At 52.1% G+C, this 14,317-nt stretch overlaps 2 protein-coding genes across 5 annotated transcripts in view; both read left to right on the plus strand.

Moving 5' to 3' along the window:
- SETD3 (SET domain containing 3, actin N3(tau)-histidine methyltransferase) overlaps positions 1 to 14,317 on the plus strand; it is a 206,915-nt gene that overhangs the window by 167,038 nt on the left and 25,560 nt on the right. The window lies entirely within an intron of this gene.
- The window catches only part of BCL11B (BCL11 transcription factor B), a 91,102-nt gene continuing 90,876 nt past the window's right edge, over positions 14,092 to 14,317 (plus strand). For all 4 annotated transcript variants that reach the window (XM_059057140.2, XM_059057142.2, XM_059057141.2 and 1 more), the window contains exon 1: positions 14,092 to 14,226. In XM_059057140.2, coding sequence (XP_058913123.1) covers positions 14,169 to 14,226 — 58 coding nt within the window. In that variant the 5' untranslated portion in view covers positions 14,092 to 14,168. The remainder of the gene's footprint in view (positions 14,227 to 14,317) is intronic.

Raw genomic sequence — 14,317 nt, forward strand, 5'->3', positions numbered from 1 at the left:
GGGGAAGAGAAAGCAGTGGGTCTTCTACTTCACCCCAAAGAGTTCTCAGTAAAACTCCAGGGACCCAACTTTTATCCAGTTTCATTTCCTTAGCCCTGCACGGTCGTTGGCTACCACCACTACGAAGCGGGCTGTTCTTTGTTGTCTCTTGCTTTTTATTCTTTGTTTATTAAACCCCAAAATGAAAACGAAACCCAACCACACACCAAGCTAACACCTCAAGCGGCTGCCGAGTTTCAGAGGCGCCGGCTCATTTTAGAGTCAACCTTGTATCCACGCTGGGTGGGAGCTTACTTGGGGGCGTGTGATCTGAGGGCTGATGGGAAGGCTCTTCAGCGCCTCCCCCCGAGAATCTCCCCACTGAAGCTCTGCTTTTCCCCAAGTTCTGCCATTATAATTGGAGTCTGAAGCTTGTGCAAGTACCAAGAGAGGAGGAGAGGGCAGCGTGGGTGTACGAGTGGGGCTTCAGGTCGGAAGGAGGGACCCGCCATCGTCTTGGCCTCGGGGTGTTTCTAGTCCAGTCATCACCGCTCTTTTCAGGGTGACAAGGAGGACGGACAGTTCTTGTCAGCATTCTCTTTGCAAATGTGAAACTCTTGGGAAGCTTCTCACAGTGTTTCACGGCCTTCAAGAAAAGGCCTGTAGCCCCTGAGCTGCCTGAGAGCAGCAGCCTCATCTGCGTGGTCCAGCTCTGCTTCCCGTGCCCCGCTCGTGGTTTGGCCCACGGCAGGAGCGTGTATCAGCTTCCTGGAGCTGCCGTAACAAAAGTATCACGAACCGGGAGGCTTAAAACAACAGGCATTTATCGTCTCACAGTCCTGGAGGCCTGAAGTCTGAGATCAAGGTGTCGGCAGGGCCACGCTCCCTCTGAAGGTCTAGGGGAGGGTGCTTCCTTGCCCCTCTAGTTTCAGGTGGCTGCTGGGCTAAGCTTTATCTCCGTGGACATATGACCGCCCTCTCTGTGTTTCTCTCTGTGTGCCCCCTCCTTTTCTTATAAGGACTCGAGTCATACTGGATTAAGGGTTCACCCTAATCCAGTGTAAGGTCACCTTAACTAATGATATCTACAGGGACTGTTCCCTAATAAGGTTACATTCACAGGTACAGGGGTTAGGATTTCAACATTTCTTTTTGCGCGGGGGAGACACAATTCAACCCTCAACAGAGCACAATCCATATTTACCAAGTGAATGATTAGACACCTGTGGAGTAGAGAGGTCACTGGAAAATGAGGGAGAGCTGGCCACAGAGAGGAGGGCTCAGCATTTAAGATGAGCGGATACATGCACATGTCGAGTGCGCTGGGACGTGTGAGAGAGGCTGGCGTTTACCCAGATCACCACTTTGCTGAGGACCAGGGTCCTTCCCTTCTGAGGGTCAGTTGTGCACTTTTGCTGGCCACTCATTCATTCATTAAGCAACTATCGAGAGGCCAGCCTCCCAAGCCGAGTTCTGATGAGATGGAGAAGTAAAAGGCACAGTTTCGGCTCCCAAGGAGCCCCCAGCCAAGCACGGACGATAGCTCTGATGACAATTTTGATACCATAGGCTGGCAGATGTAGATCTAGAATTCTAAGTGGAATTTGGGGAAGAAGTGGCAGAGCAAGATTTTTTAAAAACTGTGGTAGGACTTCCCTGGTGGCACAGTGGTTAGGTCTCTGTGCTCCCAGTGCAGGGGGCCCAGGTTCGATCCCGTCAGGGAATTAGGTCCCACATGCCACAACTAAGGAGCCGGTGAGCCGCAACAAAAGAGCCCTCGAGCCACAACTAAGACCCGGGGTGACCAAATAAATAAATACTAGAAAAAAAAAAAACGAAAAAATTGGGGTTTAAAAAATAACTTTTATCTTATCCAAGTCAGGCCCCGTTGATCTGAAGAATACTTGATCTCATAACTGTTGGGGAAAATCTGGGCACTCTGACTAGGGTCAGGATTTTCTCTGCAAATACCAGGGCTTGGGTGTCGCTGACGGGAGCACTTGCCCACAATGGCTCGGGGCTGGAAGAAAAAGCGTCTCACACGCTGGTTGTGAAGTTTCCAGGGGAGAATGTCCTCTGCAGGAGGAATAAGAGCTACCCTGTAGCTTTCCCTGTTCCAGAAGGCTCCATGGTGAATACATAATTAGGCCCTCGGTAATTACCAGTTTGAATCTGCCTAGGACACCAGGGCTCCCACCCCCTAATTTACCTTATAAATTTATTCTGCTAAAAAAGTCAAAAATGTCAGTCTTCTGTGAAAGCTGCATAAATGAATTATCTCCTGGGATGACAGAAGGTGTGGGAAAGAGGGGGAAGCTTCGAGAGGACATTCTTTATCATGCGTGTCTAAAACTACCCCCACTTAGCACGCGCCCTGCACAGAGCCCAGCCAGGCGGCGCCCTGATGCTGATGGCACAGTGGGAAGAGAAGGATGCCAGCTTCTCGGTGTCCCCAGCAGGTGGAGAGAGGGGGCATTTAACACCTGCCCTTTTGGACTTCTGAGAGTCTTACCCGATGTGCAGGTTCAGGCGATGGAGGCCTCCAAACAGAAGGGAATGAAGGGAAAAAAACGAGGGAGCTGCTTTTTTTTTTTTTTTGCGGTACGCGGGCTTCTCCCGTTGCGGAGCACAGGCTCCGGACGCGCAGGCGCAGCGGCCACGGCTCACGGGCCCAGCCGCTCCGCGGCACGTGGGATCTTCCCCGACCGGGGCACGAACCCGTGTCCCCTGCATCGGCAGGCGGACGCTCAACCACTGCACTACCAGGGAAGCCCAAGGGAGCTTCTTAAAAAGGATCCCATCCAACCTTGTCTCGCAGTGACCCCTGCCCCCAGGACGGTACCTGTGCCAGGACAGTGTCCGCCGACCACTGCATCTTAAGGCCGGATGAGCCCACAGAGCTCTTCAGAGCCCAGTGACTGCTCCTGTGATTCTTTTGCAAAACTTTATTAAAAATGTATGGCAAATCTTCTACGACATTTTAGAAGATTTGGAAAATTAACTTTTTAAAAAAGACACTCTAATCCCATAATCCTAACACAGTAGTGGTCATTATTTCTGTCTCTCCTTCCAGTCTTTTTTTCATAGGTGGTTAGTTTATCTCCCCCCTCTCTGCTCACACAAAGTACAGTGGCCACAACCTTTAATTTGTAATTTCTTGTGGCTGATTATAAAAGCCATCAATGTTGGCTATGGGGACTTTGGAGATTAAGAGAAGGAAACGGTGAGGCTCTGGTCCCCATCTCCGAGATGGCGCCCGCGTACACACCAGAGGGTGTCTTCTCGGTCTCAGTTCTGCAGGCTTGGCTTTTTCAGGGCCCCCGTGCAGACCTGTTAAGTCTTGTATGGAGGTCTTGCTGTCTTGTTCATTGATAACCTATTATAGGCCCATCATGGGTGGAGGAGGAAAGGCAGACTCTGCCGTCTGCCCTGAGGAGCTCAGAGTCCGGTGATGTGCTGGGTCTGCCCAGAGGTTAGCCTGGTCCCTGACACATAGTAGGTGTTTCACCAACATTAGTTAAGTATGCTCATGAATGAAATCCAGGGAGAGTTATTCTTTTCACTCCTGAAATGAAACGTTCAAGTGTATACCGTAGATTGGGTTGGATGTGAATTTCCTCTTGATCTCAGCGTAAGGCTCCCTGAAAAGAATAACACCTATAGTTTATTAAATTCCTACTATGTGTCAGGCCCCGGGATCTGGGCTTTCAAATAGATTATCTGATGTAATCCTCGCTGAGAGTCTAGGACATAACATAGGAGGACCTGGGATGCTGGGAAGGGAAGCAGCTCTCCGGAGTTTTCCCAGCAAACAGTGGGTACAGCAGGGACTCAACGCCTGTGCCTCTCAGAGGTGTGGAGCAAGACGCTTGTGCCCCACGCTGCACATCTCACAAGGTTGCTGGAAGGAGAAACTCAAGTCGTGGTAGGGACCGGGCTCTGCACTCTGTAACAGTCTGTACCAGTATTAGTATTTGTCTATTCTAAAATTTAACCAGCAGACACCTCTGTCTGTCCCCCCTCCCTCTGGCTGGACTTCAAGCCCCTTTCTTCTGTTGAGCCCTCTCTGAGACTCAGCCTATCCAGATCTTCTTTATTTTCGCTCCTTCATCCCATTTCTAGATTATTTGGTTTCAGAGCCATGGTCGTGTTTTCCTGAATCTTGCTGTCCCCGGTGGAAGAAAACTTCCTCTCCTAACCCCATCCTTGCTTCTCTTTAAATTTTCTCTTTCTTCCTGGGTTCTGGTCCTGCACTCACTTTGCTTTGCTGACTTAGTTCCACACCCACTGGTGCCTCCAGCCACCTGCTGCCGCCTTGCAGGATGGCTGGGAGTCCAGTCTGGGCAGAGGCTGCTGGTATGGCTGTACCTGAGACAAAAGCTGGTGGTGCCTCTGGCCCGGCCTCTTCACGACTGGCCTTGGGCTTCCTGGGGATGAAGGTCCTTCTCTTCCCAGAATGAGAGAAGATAAAGCACCCGAGTCTCTCTCTGACCTAGCAAGCCTTGAGGGTCTGGGAAAAATTCAGCACTCTGTTCAGGACCCCTGCCCCCTCCTCCTTTGCTCCTATGGCACTTAGGATGCACGGCCACGAGACCCTTTGGTGGGCTAGGTTACCCCTACTGCAGTCCTGTCACTGTGTCTGCTTTACCACATGGTCCTCGGAGCAGGGGCGGTGTGGCAAGTTCAGGTCTGTCTGAACGAGGAACCACACAGCAGTCTTTGGACCTCGGCGTGCTTGGCACACGGCAGGCACCCATCCGTGTGCCCTGTTGAAAGGATGAGTCACAGCGATGCTTATGGGGCGACGGCTCTGTGCCAGGGACCGGGCCAGCATTTACCTCTGCTCGGCCAGTAGCCCACAGGTGCTCTGGAGCCCCATCTGGCAAGGGAGGCCGCTGAGCTGAGAGCGAAGGCCCTCTCCCCTCTCCCCAGACCACCCAGCCAGTGGGCGCCTGGTACACAGCCCGAGACCCCAGGTCTGTGCCCCTGGCTGTACGCAGTGGCAGAGTCGTGCAGGGCAGTGGGAGAGACCCTAGCAGGAGGCAGCCGGCAGCCCTCTCAGGGGCTGACAAGTGGCCTGGCCTTCCCTCCCGGCAGGCAGGGTTTAGGGGGTATACGACTCATCCAGATCCAGCCTCCATTTTTCCTTCTGGAGGAAACCCCTGATGGGCCCTGGAGGCTAACTGCACGGCACTGGGGGTAATGCAGCTGCTGTAATCCTTGTCACCTCCGACAACGCAGTAGGAGCTTCCGCTGGATTTGCACGGGGCGTTTGGGGGCTGTGTACATCCGTGGCGGGTGTCACCGTCAGAGGTCGGGCAGGGCACCGGGGCAGCCAGGGAAGCAGCGCCACCTCACATGTCTTTAATTAAAGGAGGCCCTCCGTAACCACTACCCAGCCTAATAAGTCATTTCCAGTCGCAGAGAAAGTTGCTGTTAAAGACCTTGATAAGAGACAACTCAGAACAGCCCAGCTGATCTCAAGAGGAGACCACCTTTCCTTACAGTTTCTGGGGAAGTAATCGCTACCTGGCCTGGATATTCCAGATTTGGGGGTCTCTCTGCGGCCCCCTCTTGGGAATCTGGGGACAGGCCTGCCTTCCCTTACTTGGGAAGTGTAACCCTTAGAGATCAGAAGGAACCTGAGAATAAGACAATTCAATAAAGTCCCAATAAAACATCCAAAGCCTTTCATACTTTTTCACTTTCTTTAACTCAATTTATTTTTCATTTTGCGGACAGAGATTTAGTCTGGGTATTCGTTTATGATTTTTTTGCCGAAGGAATTACTCAACACACACACATATGAAAAGGAAATATTATTTTTATCATTTATTTTGTGCCATGTATACCATAGGAGAAAAAAAAAAAAAAACGGAGCGAAATCACTTCAGTACCGCTGTGTTTTTCATTACAAAGTTATTACATATAGAAATTACTCCAAATTATCTGAAATGAATGGAAATTATGAGGTTTAAATTCCCCAGGTTACTGCAGGCACAGCTCTGGAAATTTATTTTGTCATCTCGCTGAACATAATTGCTACAACAAAATTTCTTCCATTTTACAACTGCAGCATAACTTATTTATACCAGAGTAGCTGTAATTTTACATCAGTAAGTTGCATGGGAAGGAATACACAGGTGGTAATTGAAAACAATAATTTGTGCTGAGGTCCACGTGGAATGGTTGGCTGAAGGAAAAGACTTCAGTTACCATCGGCAACGGCTTCGTGTCACTGTGGCCTCCTCCCATCCCGTTAGCTGACACCCGTCAAACCATCCAAACATCCTCCATCTTGTCTTCCGTGGCCGCCACGGCGAGAGTCAGGGCTGTTGCAACTTCGCACCATGGCCCGTGCATCCTGGTCCTGAAACTGAGGCCACAGGACCCAGGGGGGATCTCAGGGAGGCCCTGGCCACCCTTGTGCAGCTCCTGCCCCTGTCTTCTCCTGCTTTCCAACTTGCCTCTGGGTTTGGGTGCCTTTAGGTACCCAGAGCTAATTAAGGTGTTTGATAGATTTCAATTGGAGTATGAGTTCTTGCCAGAAACATCGACAATTTGATTCCCCAAACACGATGCAGAGCGTTAAATCCACTAATGCTTTCTACATGACTGTGTTCCTTCCCAGCTGGAATGTGTGGTCTGGGTACAATACGGAAACAGTCCCCAAACCGGCGTCCTCACTCTTCAGTTCTCTAATTGTTCCTGTTAATCAGATACAAATAATGAAACTGCAGATTCCTGTGCTAAATCTCAACAGTTGATGAATCTATATGGGTTGGAATCTGGAAGTCCAAATTCAGATGTGAAAAAAATCGACCATAGATCTGCCCTGTGTGGATGGTGGACCATTGGAGACAGGTCAAAGATGGATGTCTTTGCTCCTGTGCAGTGTTCCATTTCAGGACACATATGGGAGAGAGAGAGAGAGAAAGAAAGAGAGAGAGAGAGGGAGGGAGAAAGAGAGAGAAGCAGAGGGGCTTTGTTGCAAGTTCAAAGCGGAAACATTATTGCCACATCATATTTTAGAAGCCATTGTTGTTTCAACAGTTCCAAAGGCTTAAAAATCACACTGAAATCATTTTTTTAAAGGACCCAGCTTAAACCAATACCAGAAGGCACAGCAATCCAGTGTCTCAGTTTTCCCTCTCTACAGCATTAATTATCTTCTGTTGTAGCAAATTGTCTTCCTTGTAAGTTAAGCCTTGTAAATTGTGTCTTCAAGCAGATGCAGTGTTTTAGAATGCGCACAACGGAAGAACTTTGATAACTTCCACGTACTGTAGATATATTATTCCACCTCCAATAATGTACCTGCAGTTCAAACTTCGTGTTGCAGAGGCTTGTTTATTTGTCAGCTTGCAACCTTAACCCTCCGCTATTGAATAGGAGGAATTGCCCTTAAGTGTTTTCTAGGATACAAACTACCTTTGTTGAGTTCACTTGAAAGCATACTGTGGGTCTTTCTAAAACTATGAAACAGGCAATGAGCTCTCCCAGATTCCCTTGTCTTTTCCAGCTCTGGAAGGCATATCTGAAAACAAGGTGTTGGCTGGTTTCTAGTTGTATTTTTTTGGTAGGTGCCCCCTCGCAGCCTCCTCATGAACGGGTGCCTTTGCCTTTGAGAGGGAGGCTCGCCTGACTCATGCCTCTCTCTCCTCTACTCCTCCCTAAGTGAGTGCTTCCCCCTCACTTCCCTTTTTCACCACTTCCTTTGTAGAGCATCACAGCACAGACAGGAGCATTCAGAGCCTGCATTGTTGGGGGGGGAGGGGGGGAGGGGTGCAGAGCTCACAACTGAGTCAGAAGTGTCTACAACTCCAGCTTAGCATTTACCGAAACTTCCTCTTTCTCAAACTGCTTAAGGATACAAACTAATTAATCCTCACAGCTTCATAAAACCCTTGTTAAGAAGGTGATCATTATTGCCTCCCTCCTTGGTGCCTCCCCATTTCCTATCACCAAGACACCTCATTGTAGCGCCAGGTCTGACGACAGCCGCTGACAGCCAGAGTTGGAACTGAAAATTCCCTTCTGAATCCCAGTTCTTTCCCCAAATGAACCATTTTAACTCTCTTTCTCTTCCCTGTCTGTGCTCTAAATAGGGTAGATTGACGGTCACTAGCCCACTGAATTCAAACTGGTGTCTGTGTGTGTGTTTTGCATTTTCAGATATACTATTTGGAGACTTGGTGACAGGACGGAAAGCAGCAGAGAGACCCTTTTTGTACAACACACACACACACACACACACACACACAACCACTCTGATCTCTGTGTGTGTGTGGGGGGGGGTGGGATTTGGTGGAGTCTGATCATCTTCGTGAACAATGTTTCTACCAAGTCGACCAACTGGGTGATGCGAATCCCTACCAAATTTGAATTGATGACTCAACTAAAGAATTAAAATTAGCAAGGCAAGAAAATTCCAAATGAGGTGAGAAAGCTGTAGAAATTGTTCCAGATCCCCTAGTACTGAGCCATTCAATATCATTTCTGATGACAGGGACAGAGCTAGGAGCATTCAATGTAGGCGTAAGTCTTTTTCATACACGGAGAGCTGGGTATTTTTTAAGGAAAATAATACATGAATCAGGAACAGTGACTCTGGTTTAACCCCTTGCAGGCTGCAGCTATAAAGCCAGCAGGCAGGGATGCCTCAATTTCCTAGAGCTTCCATGCTTCTGGTAGTCCGAAATCTACCACTGTATCAAGCCCCAGGTATTACTGCAGAAACAAATAAGGTGCAAATGAAGCCATATTTTAACAAAAGCAATGTTGCTAAATTCAGTGCACGGAAAGAGTCAACCTAACACTTGTTGGAAGGCAAGTTTTGTGGTCCTGTCTCTGCTCTAAGGTTACAATGCAAAAAACTTCTCCAAATCTAGCAAAGCCTTAATTGAGAGCTATGGCTCCAGAAATTTGCTGTAATTTTCAGAAATGACATAAAATAATTCTAGAAGATATGCCAGGAAGCTTAAAATGCCTCTTTTGTCTTTCTAGGCTTTGGGATTTGATAGCTCCTAGAGATTCTGGAACAGTAAAGAAGGAGATAAAGGCCATCGTGGGAACCTTATTAATATGTACATAAATATGACTTGCTTAGGACTTCCATTGCAGTTGCTTCAAAAGTTGAAACAAGTCAATCCACTGATCAGATTGATGTGTTTTATTTATCCTCATCTTCGCAGTCAGTAGCGTTTATAGACTCCAAGGAATAGGAATCAGCAGACGCAGTTTGCCTCTTAGTTTGCCCTACACCTGTGAATACGAAAAGATTTGCCTTCTCTTTGCCTGGATGTTTTTCTTTTTTAAAGCATCAGAAATGAAGCCCAAGGTAATTTGATAAGATGTGTTGTTGAGTTTTTATATTGCTACAAAGTTATCTGACTACATTTTAGAGGGTGGATCCGTGTTTAAAAACCAAACAAACAAATGAAACGACGATTTTCTTTCTGCAGAAATATTGAGTTCCCATTTTTACTGACACTTCACATCTCGATGCGTTCCCATTTTTTGTAAAGACATAATATAAAACATAACAGCTCAGAAGGCAAAGATAACATTGCAGAATCTCGAATAGAGCCCCACCTTAGCTAAGAGCTAAGCACTGAGAATTGTTCAAAAATTTTTAAACAAGAAGCTCGGCCAGGGGGTAAGGTGACTTTAATCTGCCCCCATTGCATGGCGTGGTCCACGCAGCACACACTGGGGATCGGAGCCCCACACAAGGTTAATAAAAAGACACTCTGATTTGATAAATGACTTAAGATTTCCGAACTAGTCCTCAATAAAGAAATTTAAAGAAACTGAAAAATATTAAGGATTATCTGCTGGAACGCACTGTGAAGCTAGAAATATTTGTGAGTTCAAAAAGCTTTCTGACCTCTCCTTTTTTTTTTTGAAAGATGGTGCAGAAAATGTGGCATTTCTTTCTGTCTGATTGCAGTCTGCACAAAGCCCCAGCTCTCGGCGGAGCACACAGTAGGTCTACAGCAGGTTCTGAAGAAAAGAGTCGGAAGGATTGTGGTATTACTTTAGGACCACATTTGTACTTGCACTTTTCCCATTTATATTTTCATATGTTAAGCACCTGCCTCCCTACCCCCCTCATTTTGGGGATGGGAGTGACTTTTATTCTAAACAAAGGCTTGATAGGTCAGGGAGTGGGGGGTGTGTGTGTGTGTGTGTGTGTGTGTGTGTGTGTGTGTGTGTTTGTGCAGTAACCTTCTCAGAAGGGTCTTCGATTCCCCTGCCTGCCAGGGGTCCTGAGGAGGGGGTAGGAACGGGGCTGTGACCCGAGCTCCGCCACCCCACTCTCGCTCTGCCTGCCTGTTGTCTGGGCATCGAGAGAGTGGGGAAACTGGGGGCCAGCTGCCGGAGCCGGGCGGGGTCGAGGGAGAGGTCAAGGTCGGCGGAGAGGCAGCTATTGATCCGACTTGGAACTCGAGACAGGGAGCATAGCAAGACTAAAGGGGGAGCTGTGAGACCAGACATTAACAGCTTTCGGCGCTAATGATGCCCGTGCCAGACGGGCAGAGGGGAAAACAAGGAGACTGGAGCGGCAACTGGGATCGCTCGCTGCCTGCGCCCGGCCGCCTCTGCCGAGAGGAGGAGGAGGAGGAGGAGGAGGAGGAGGGGGAGGAGTGCGAAGGGGCCAGCACGGGGCTGGGCAGGGGCAGGGCAGCCTCTCCCTGGCCGCCGCGAGGTGGAGCGCGCCGGCGGGCGGCGGCGTGTCCAGCCCTGCACGGCCCGCCCGCGCGTCCCTCTTCGCGCCGTCGGGGCAGCGTGGGGCCAATGAGGAGGCGCTCCCCGGGTCAGTCGCGGCCCGCGCCGCCCCCTGCCCGCTACTTCCTGCTGGGGGGTGGGGCGGGGGTGCCCCCTCCCTGGACCCAGCCGCCCGAGCGCGCGCGACTAGGCAGCTGCAGCCGGGGCCCCGGGAGCCCTGCACAGTCCGCGGAGGGGCCCCCTTCCTAGGAGGGGGCTGCCCCATTCCCCCAGGCCACAGACCGGGTCCCCTATCCTTGTAATCGGCCCCGGGAGGGTGAGGGTTGCGTGCTGGGGTTTCGGGCGCCGGAGCGTCGGCGGCGCGGGGAGGCAGGCCAGCCGCGGCGATTTGGGTCCAGACCTGCCCCCGTGCGCTGTGTGACCTTGGGCAAAGCGCTATCCCTCTCTGGACTTTACACCACCAGTGCTCAGAAAGAGAGCTCTCCCAAATTTAAGAATGTGGGCAAGTTGGGATGGCCGGTTTATGGTTTTCTTAAGAAGTTTATTTAAGGTGCGTGTGGGCATTTTTTCTTACTTAGGCCACTTTCCTGGAAAGATTTTCGTGGTAGGGCTGCATGGGAGGAGGTGCTTCCAGACTTTGGACCACGTGGAGGTGGGGTGAGGGGGTGGGTGATGGGCTGCAGCGTGCAGCCCCGGGTGGGTAGCTAGTGCGGACTGGCTCGCCACCCGCGTCCCTTCGCCCCCCACGCCGCCCCCTGCCCCGAGTCTCCACCCGCTCGTCCGCCGACCCTGCCGCCCGGTCCTCAGAGCTGCACGCTAGGGCACATTTTATTGTTATTATTTTTTTAGGGGGGGTGGTGGCTTGGGCTGGGAGGTCTTTCTGTCCTCGCTAATGGGCGCTGCGCTCTGTAAGTTGTCGGTGCCGCCGCCCGACCCACCACCTTGGGGGCGAACGCCCCCACCCCCGTATCCTCCCCCGAGGAAAAGGCCCTGAGGGAGGCGGCGCGCCCGGAGGCGTCACGGCCCAGCCTTTCGCTCCGGTGAGGCCGCCAGGGCCCGGCCTGGGGGCGGGGTGGGGTGGGTGCAGCTGGGCTCGCCCGCGAAGCCCAGTCCGGAGCCAGGCCCGGACCCGCCCTCGCCGCCTCCCGGCCCAGACCCGAGATGCCCTGGGAACGGTGAGGGGGCCGGCCGCGTGGCGCGCCCAGCCGAGAGGGCAAGTCGCGAAATAGATGAAGTTGGCTGCGGCCTGGGGAGGCACGAGGGGGTTGGAGTGGGGGTGGAGGTCCACGCGGACTGCGGCCTGGCCTTGTCCCCGGGCCACGGACAGGCGCCCACAACTCCTCTTGTCCTCGCCGGCTGCAGATCAAACGGCTGACAAGGCAGCTGTGTCCTTCCCAGTCTGACGGGCGATTTCCAGTCCTGCCCTGGGCGGAGGAGCCCTGGGGGAGGGGGGCGTTACTTCCAGGCTGCAGTAATTGTCAGGGGGTGGGAGGGAACTGGAGGACCTGAGGGGGTCACCCACACGAGTGAGTCCAGAGATCCGGCCACACCTACTTCTGGGTCAGCAGGTACGAGAACCTCTCCCACGTGGAGCAGCCCTGCCCCTCACCCCCACGCTTCCCACAGCTCTCGACGTTGGGGCCGGGGTGTCCGTGTACACCCCAAGGAGTTAATGGCATGAGGTGGAGGGAGCGCACAGATTGGGGTGAACGTTCCTTCCGGAATGAGACTCAGACAAGGTCTCACGTTTCCCCTCCGCCAAATGTGCTCTTAATTCTCTCCTCTTAGCATCTTTTATTTTGTCCGCTTCGCTCTCGCCGAGTTTGGAATATCAGGATTTATATGGAGACACTTTTTGGAAGTTTAACCCCGACCCCCTCAATAAAACAAAAGTGAAAACAACCAAGCTACTTTTCTAAGGAGATGAAGCAGTTGACCGTCTGCCCCGAGTCCCCGTGTCGACCCCAACCCTCTTTCACAGCCATCCCCACGCCCCCCCACTCCCGAGCTTTCGGATGAGTGGGCGGGGACTTGCGTTGATTCAACTTCCACGCACCGCGCACTCCGCCCCCCTTCCCTCGGGGTCCAGCTCCCTGGAGGGGAGGAGGCATGGAGGATTTTCTTTTATTTAAAAAGATCCTGCCCGGCGTCCTCCCCCACCCCCCCAGGCGTTTTGCGCTGCCAGTGTACGGGGAGGAGAGGAGCGCACTGAAACGCTGCACGTGTGGCCGGCCTGGACTGCGGGCGTGCGCACGGGTGAATGTGTGTGTGAGTGTGTGTGTGTCCGCGCGCGCGCGCGCGAGTGTGTGTGTGTGTGCTTTCTTGTTCTCTTACAGGGTACAATGTTAAAAAGCCACCGCTAGTCGCCCCCAGTGCTCCGACTCTCTGGGTCTTTTTGTCTCTAGTGCAGATTAAACGTCACGTCCGCACTTGAACTTGAATTTTATCCCATTGTACAGAGGCAGCCCCAGCCATAGAGAGACCGAGAGCTCCCAGAGAACCCGGACTCCGCCATCTTCACGTTGCAATCTATAGCTCCCAGTCCGCGCCCGCACCGACCCAGGCGCACTGGGCGAGCCGCCCCTCGGCCCAGCTCCCCTCGGGCCCGCGGCGCCAGGGGAGCGCTGGGGAGCGCTCGCGGGGACCCGGCAGCCTCTCCGGCCGGCGCCAGCCTGCCAGGTGAACTGGGAAGGAGCCGCTCCTGGAGTCCCCCCAGAGCCTCGGAAGGGTCAGTCTCCGAGAAAAAAAAAACAGGCAGCCCGCAGAAAACCCAGAAACAACCGAACCGGGGCAGTTTTACATTGCTTTGGGTTTTTGGAGGGGGCGGGGTGAGGGGGTACGAGACAAGTCCCCAAGTTTTCTTTGCTTTTTTTTCTTTTCTTTTTCTTCTATTTTTTATTTTTTTGCCTTTTTTTCCCTTTCCCCCCCTCCTGGTAGAAGTGCGCTTTCCACCTACCAGACCCTGAAAGAAAGTGTCAGGAGCCGGTGCAAAATCCGGTTTAAGTTCAAGAAGACATTTGCAAGTCCAGGAGGCCAAGCAGTTTGAAGAAGTGTAAGCAATTTTTTTTTTTTTTTCCTTGAGAAGAATATATTTTTGAAGAAACCAGCCAGTCCGCGGCAAGAGCAGATTTTTTTTTTTTTTTTTGCCTTTCTCCTATTTTAGATCGAGAGGTTTTTCTTTTTCCTTCTCTTTTTCTTTTTTTGCAAACAAAACAAAAAACAGCATAGAAGAAAGCGCAAAATAAAGAAGAAGAAGAGGAGGAAGAGAGGGCAAGAGGGGAAGGAAAAAAAAAAAAAACCAAAACACCAACCCGGGCAGAGGAGGAGGCGCGGCGGCGGCGGCGGCGGCGGCGGCGGCAGCGGCGCGGCGCGGCGGCAGCGGCGGCGGCTCGGACCCCTCCCCCGGCTCCCCCCATCGGTGCAGCTCTCCGGGCGATGCCAGAATAGATGCCGGGGCAATGTCCCGCCGCAAACAGGGCAACCCGCAGCACTTGTCCCAGAGGGAGCTCATCACCCGTAAGTGTCTGCGGCGTGCGCGCGAGGGGCCGGAGGATGGGGCTCCGGGCGCCGGGGGCTGGGGACACCGAGCCCGGCGCAGCCGGGCCGG

This window comes from Kogia breviceps, chromosome 3, assembly GCF_026419965.1.
Source record: "Kogia breviceps isolate mKogBre1 chromosome 3, mKogBre1 haplotype 1, whole genome shotgun sequence".
NCBI lineage: Eukaryota > Metazoa > Chordata > Mammalia > Artiodactyla > Physeteridae > Kogia > Kogia breviceps.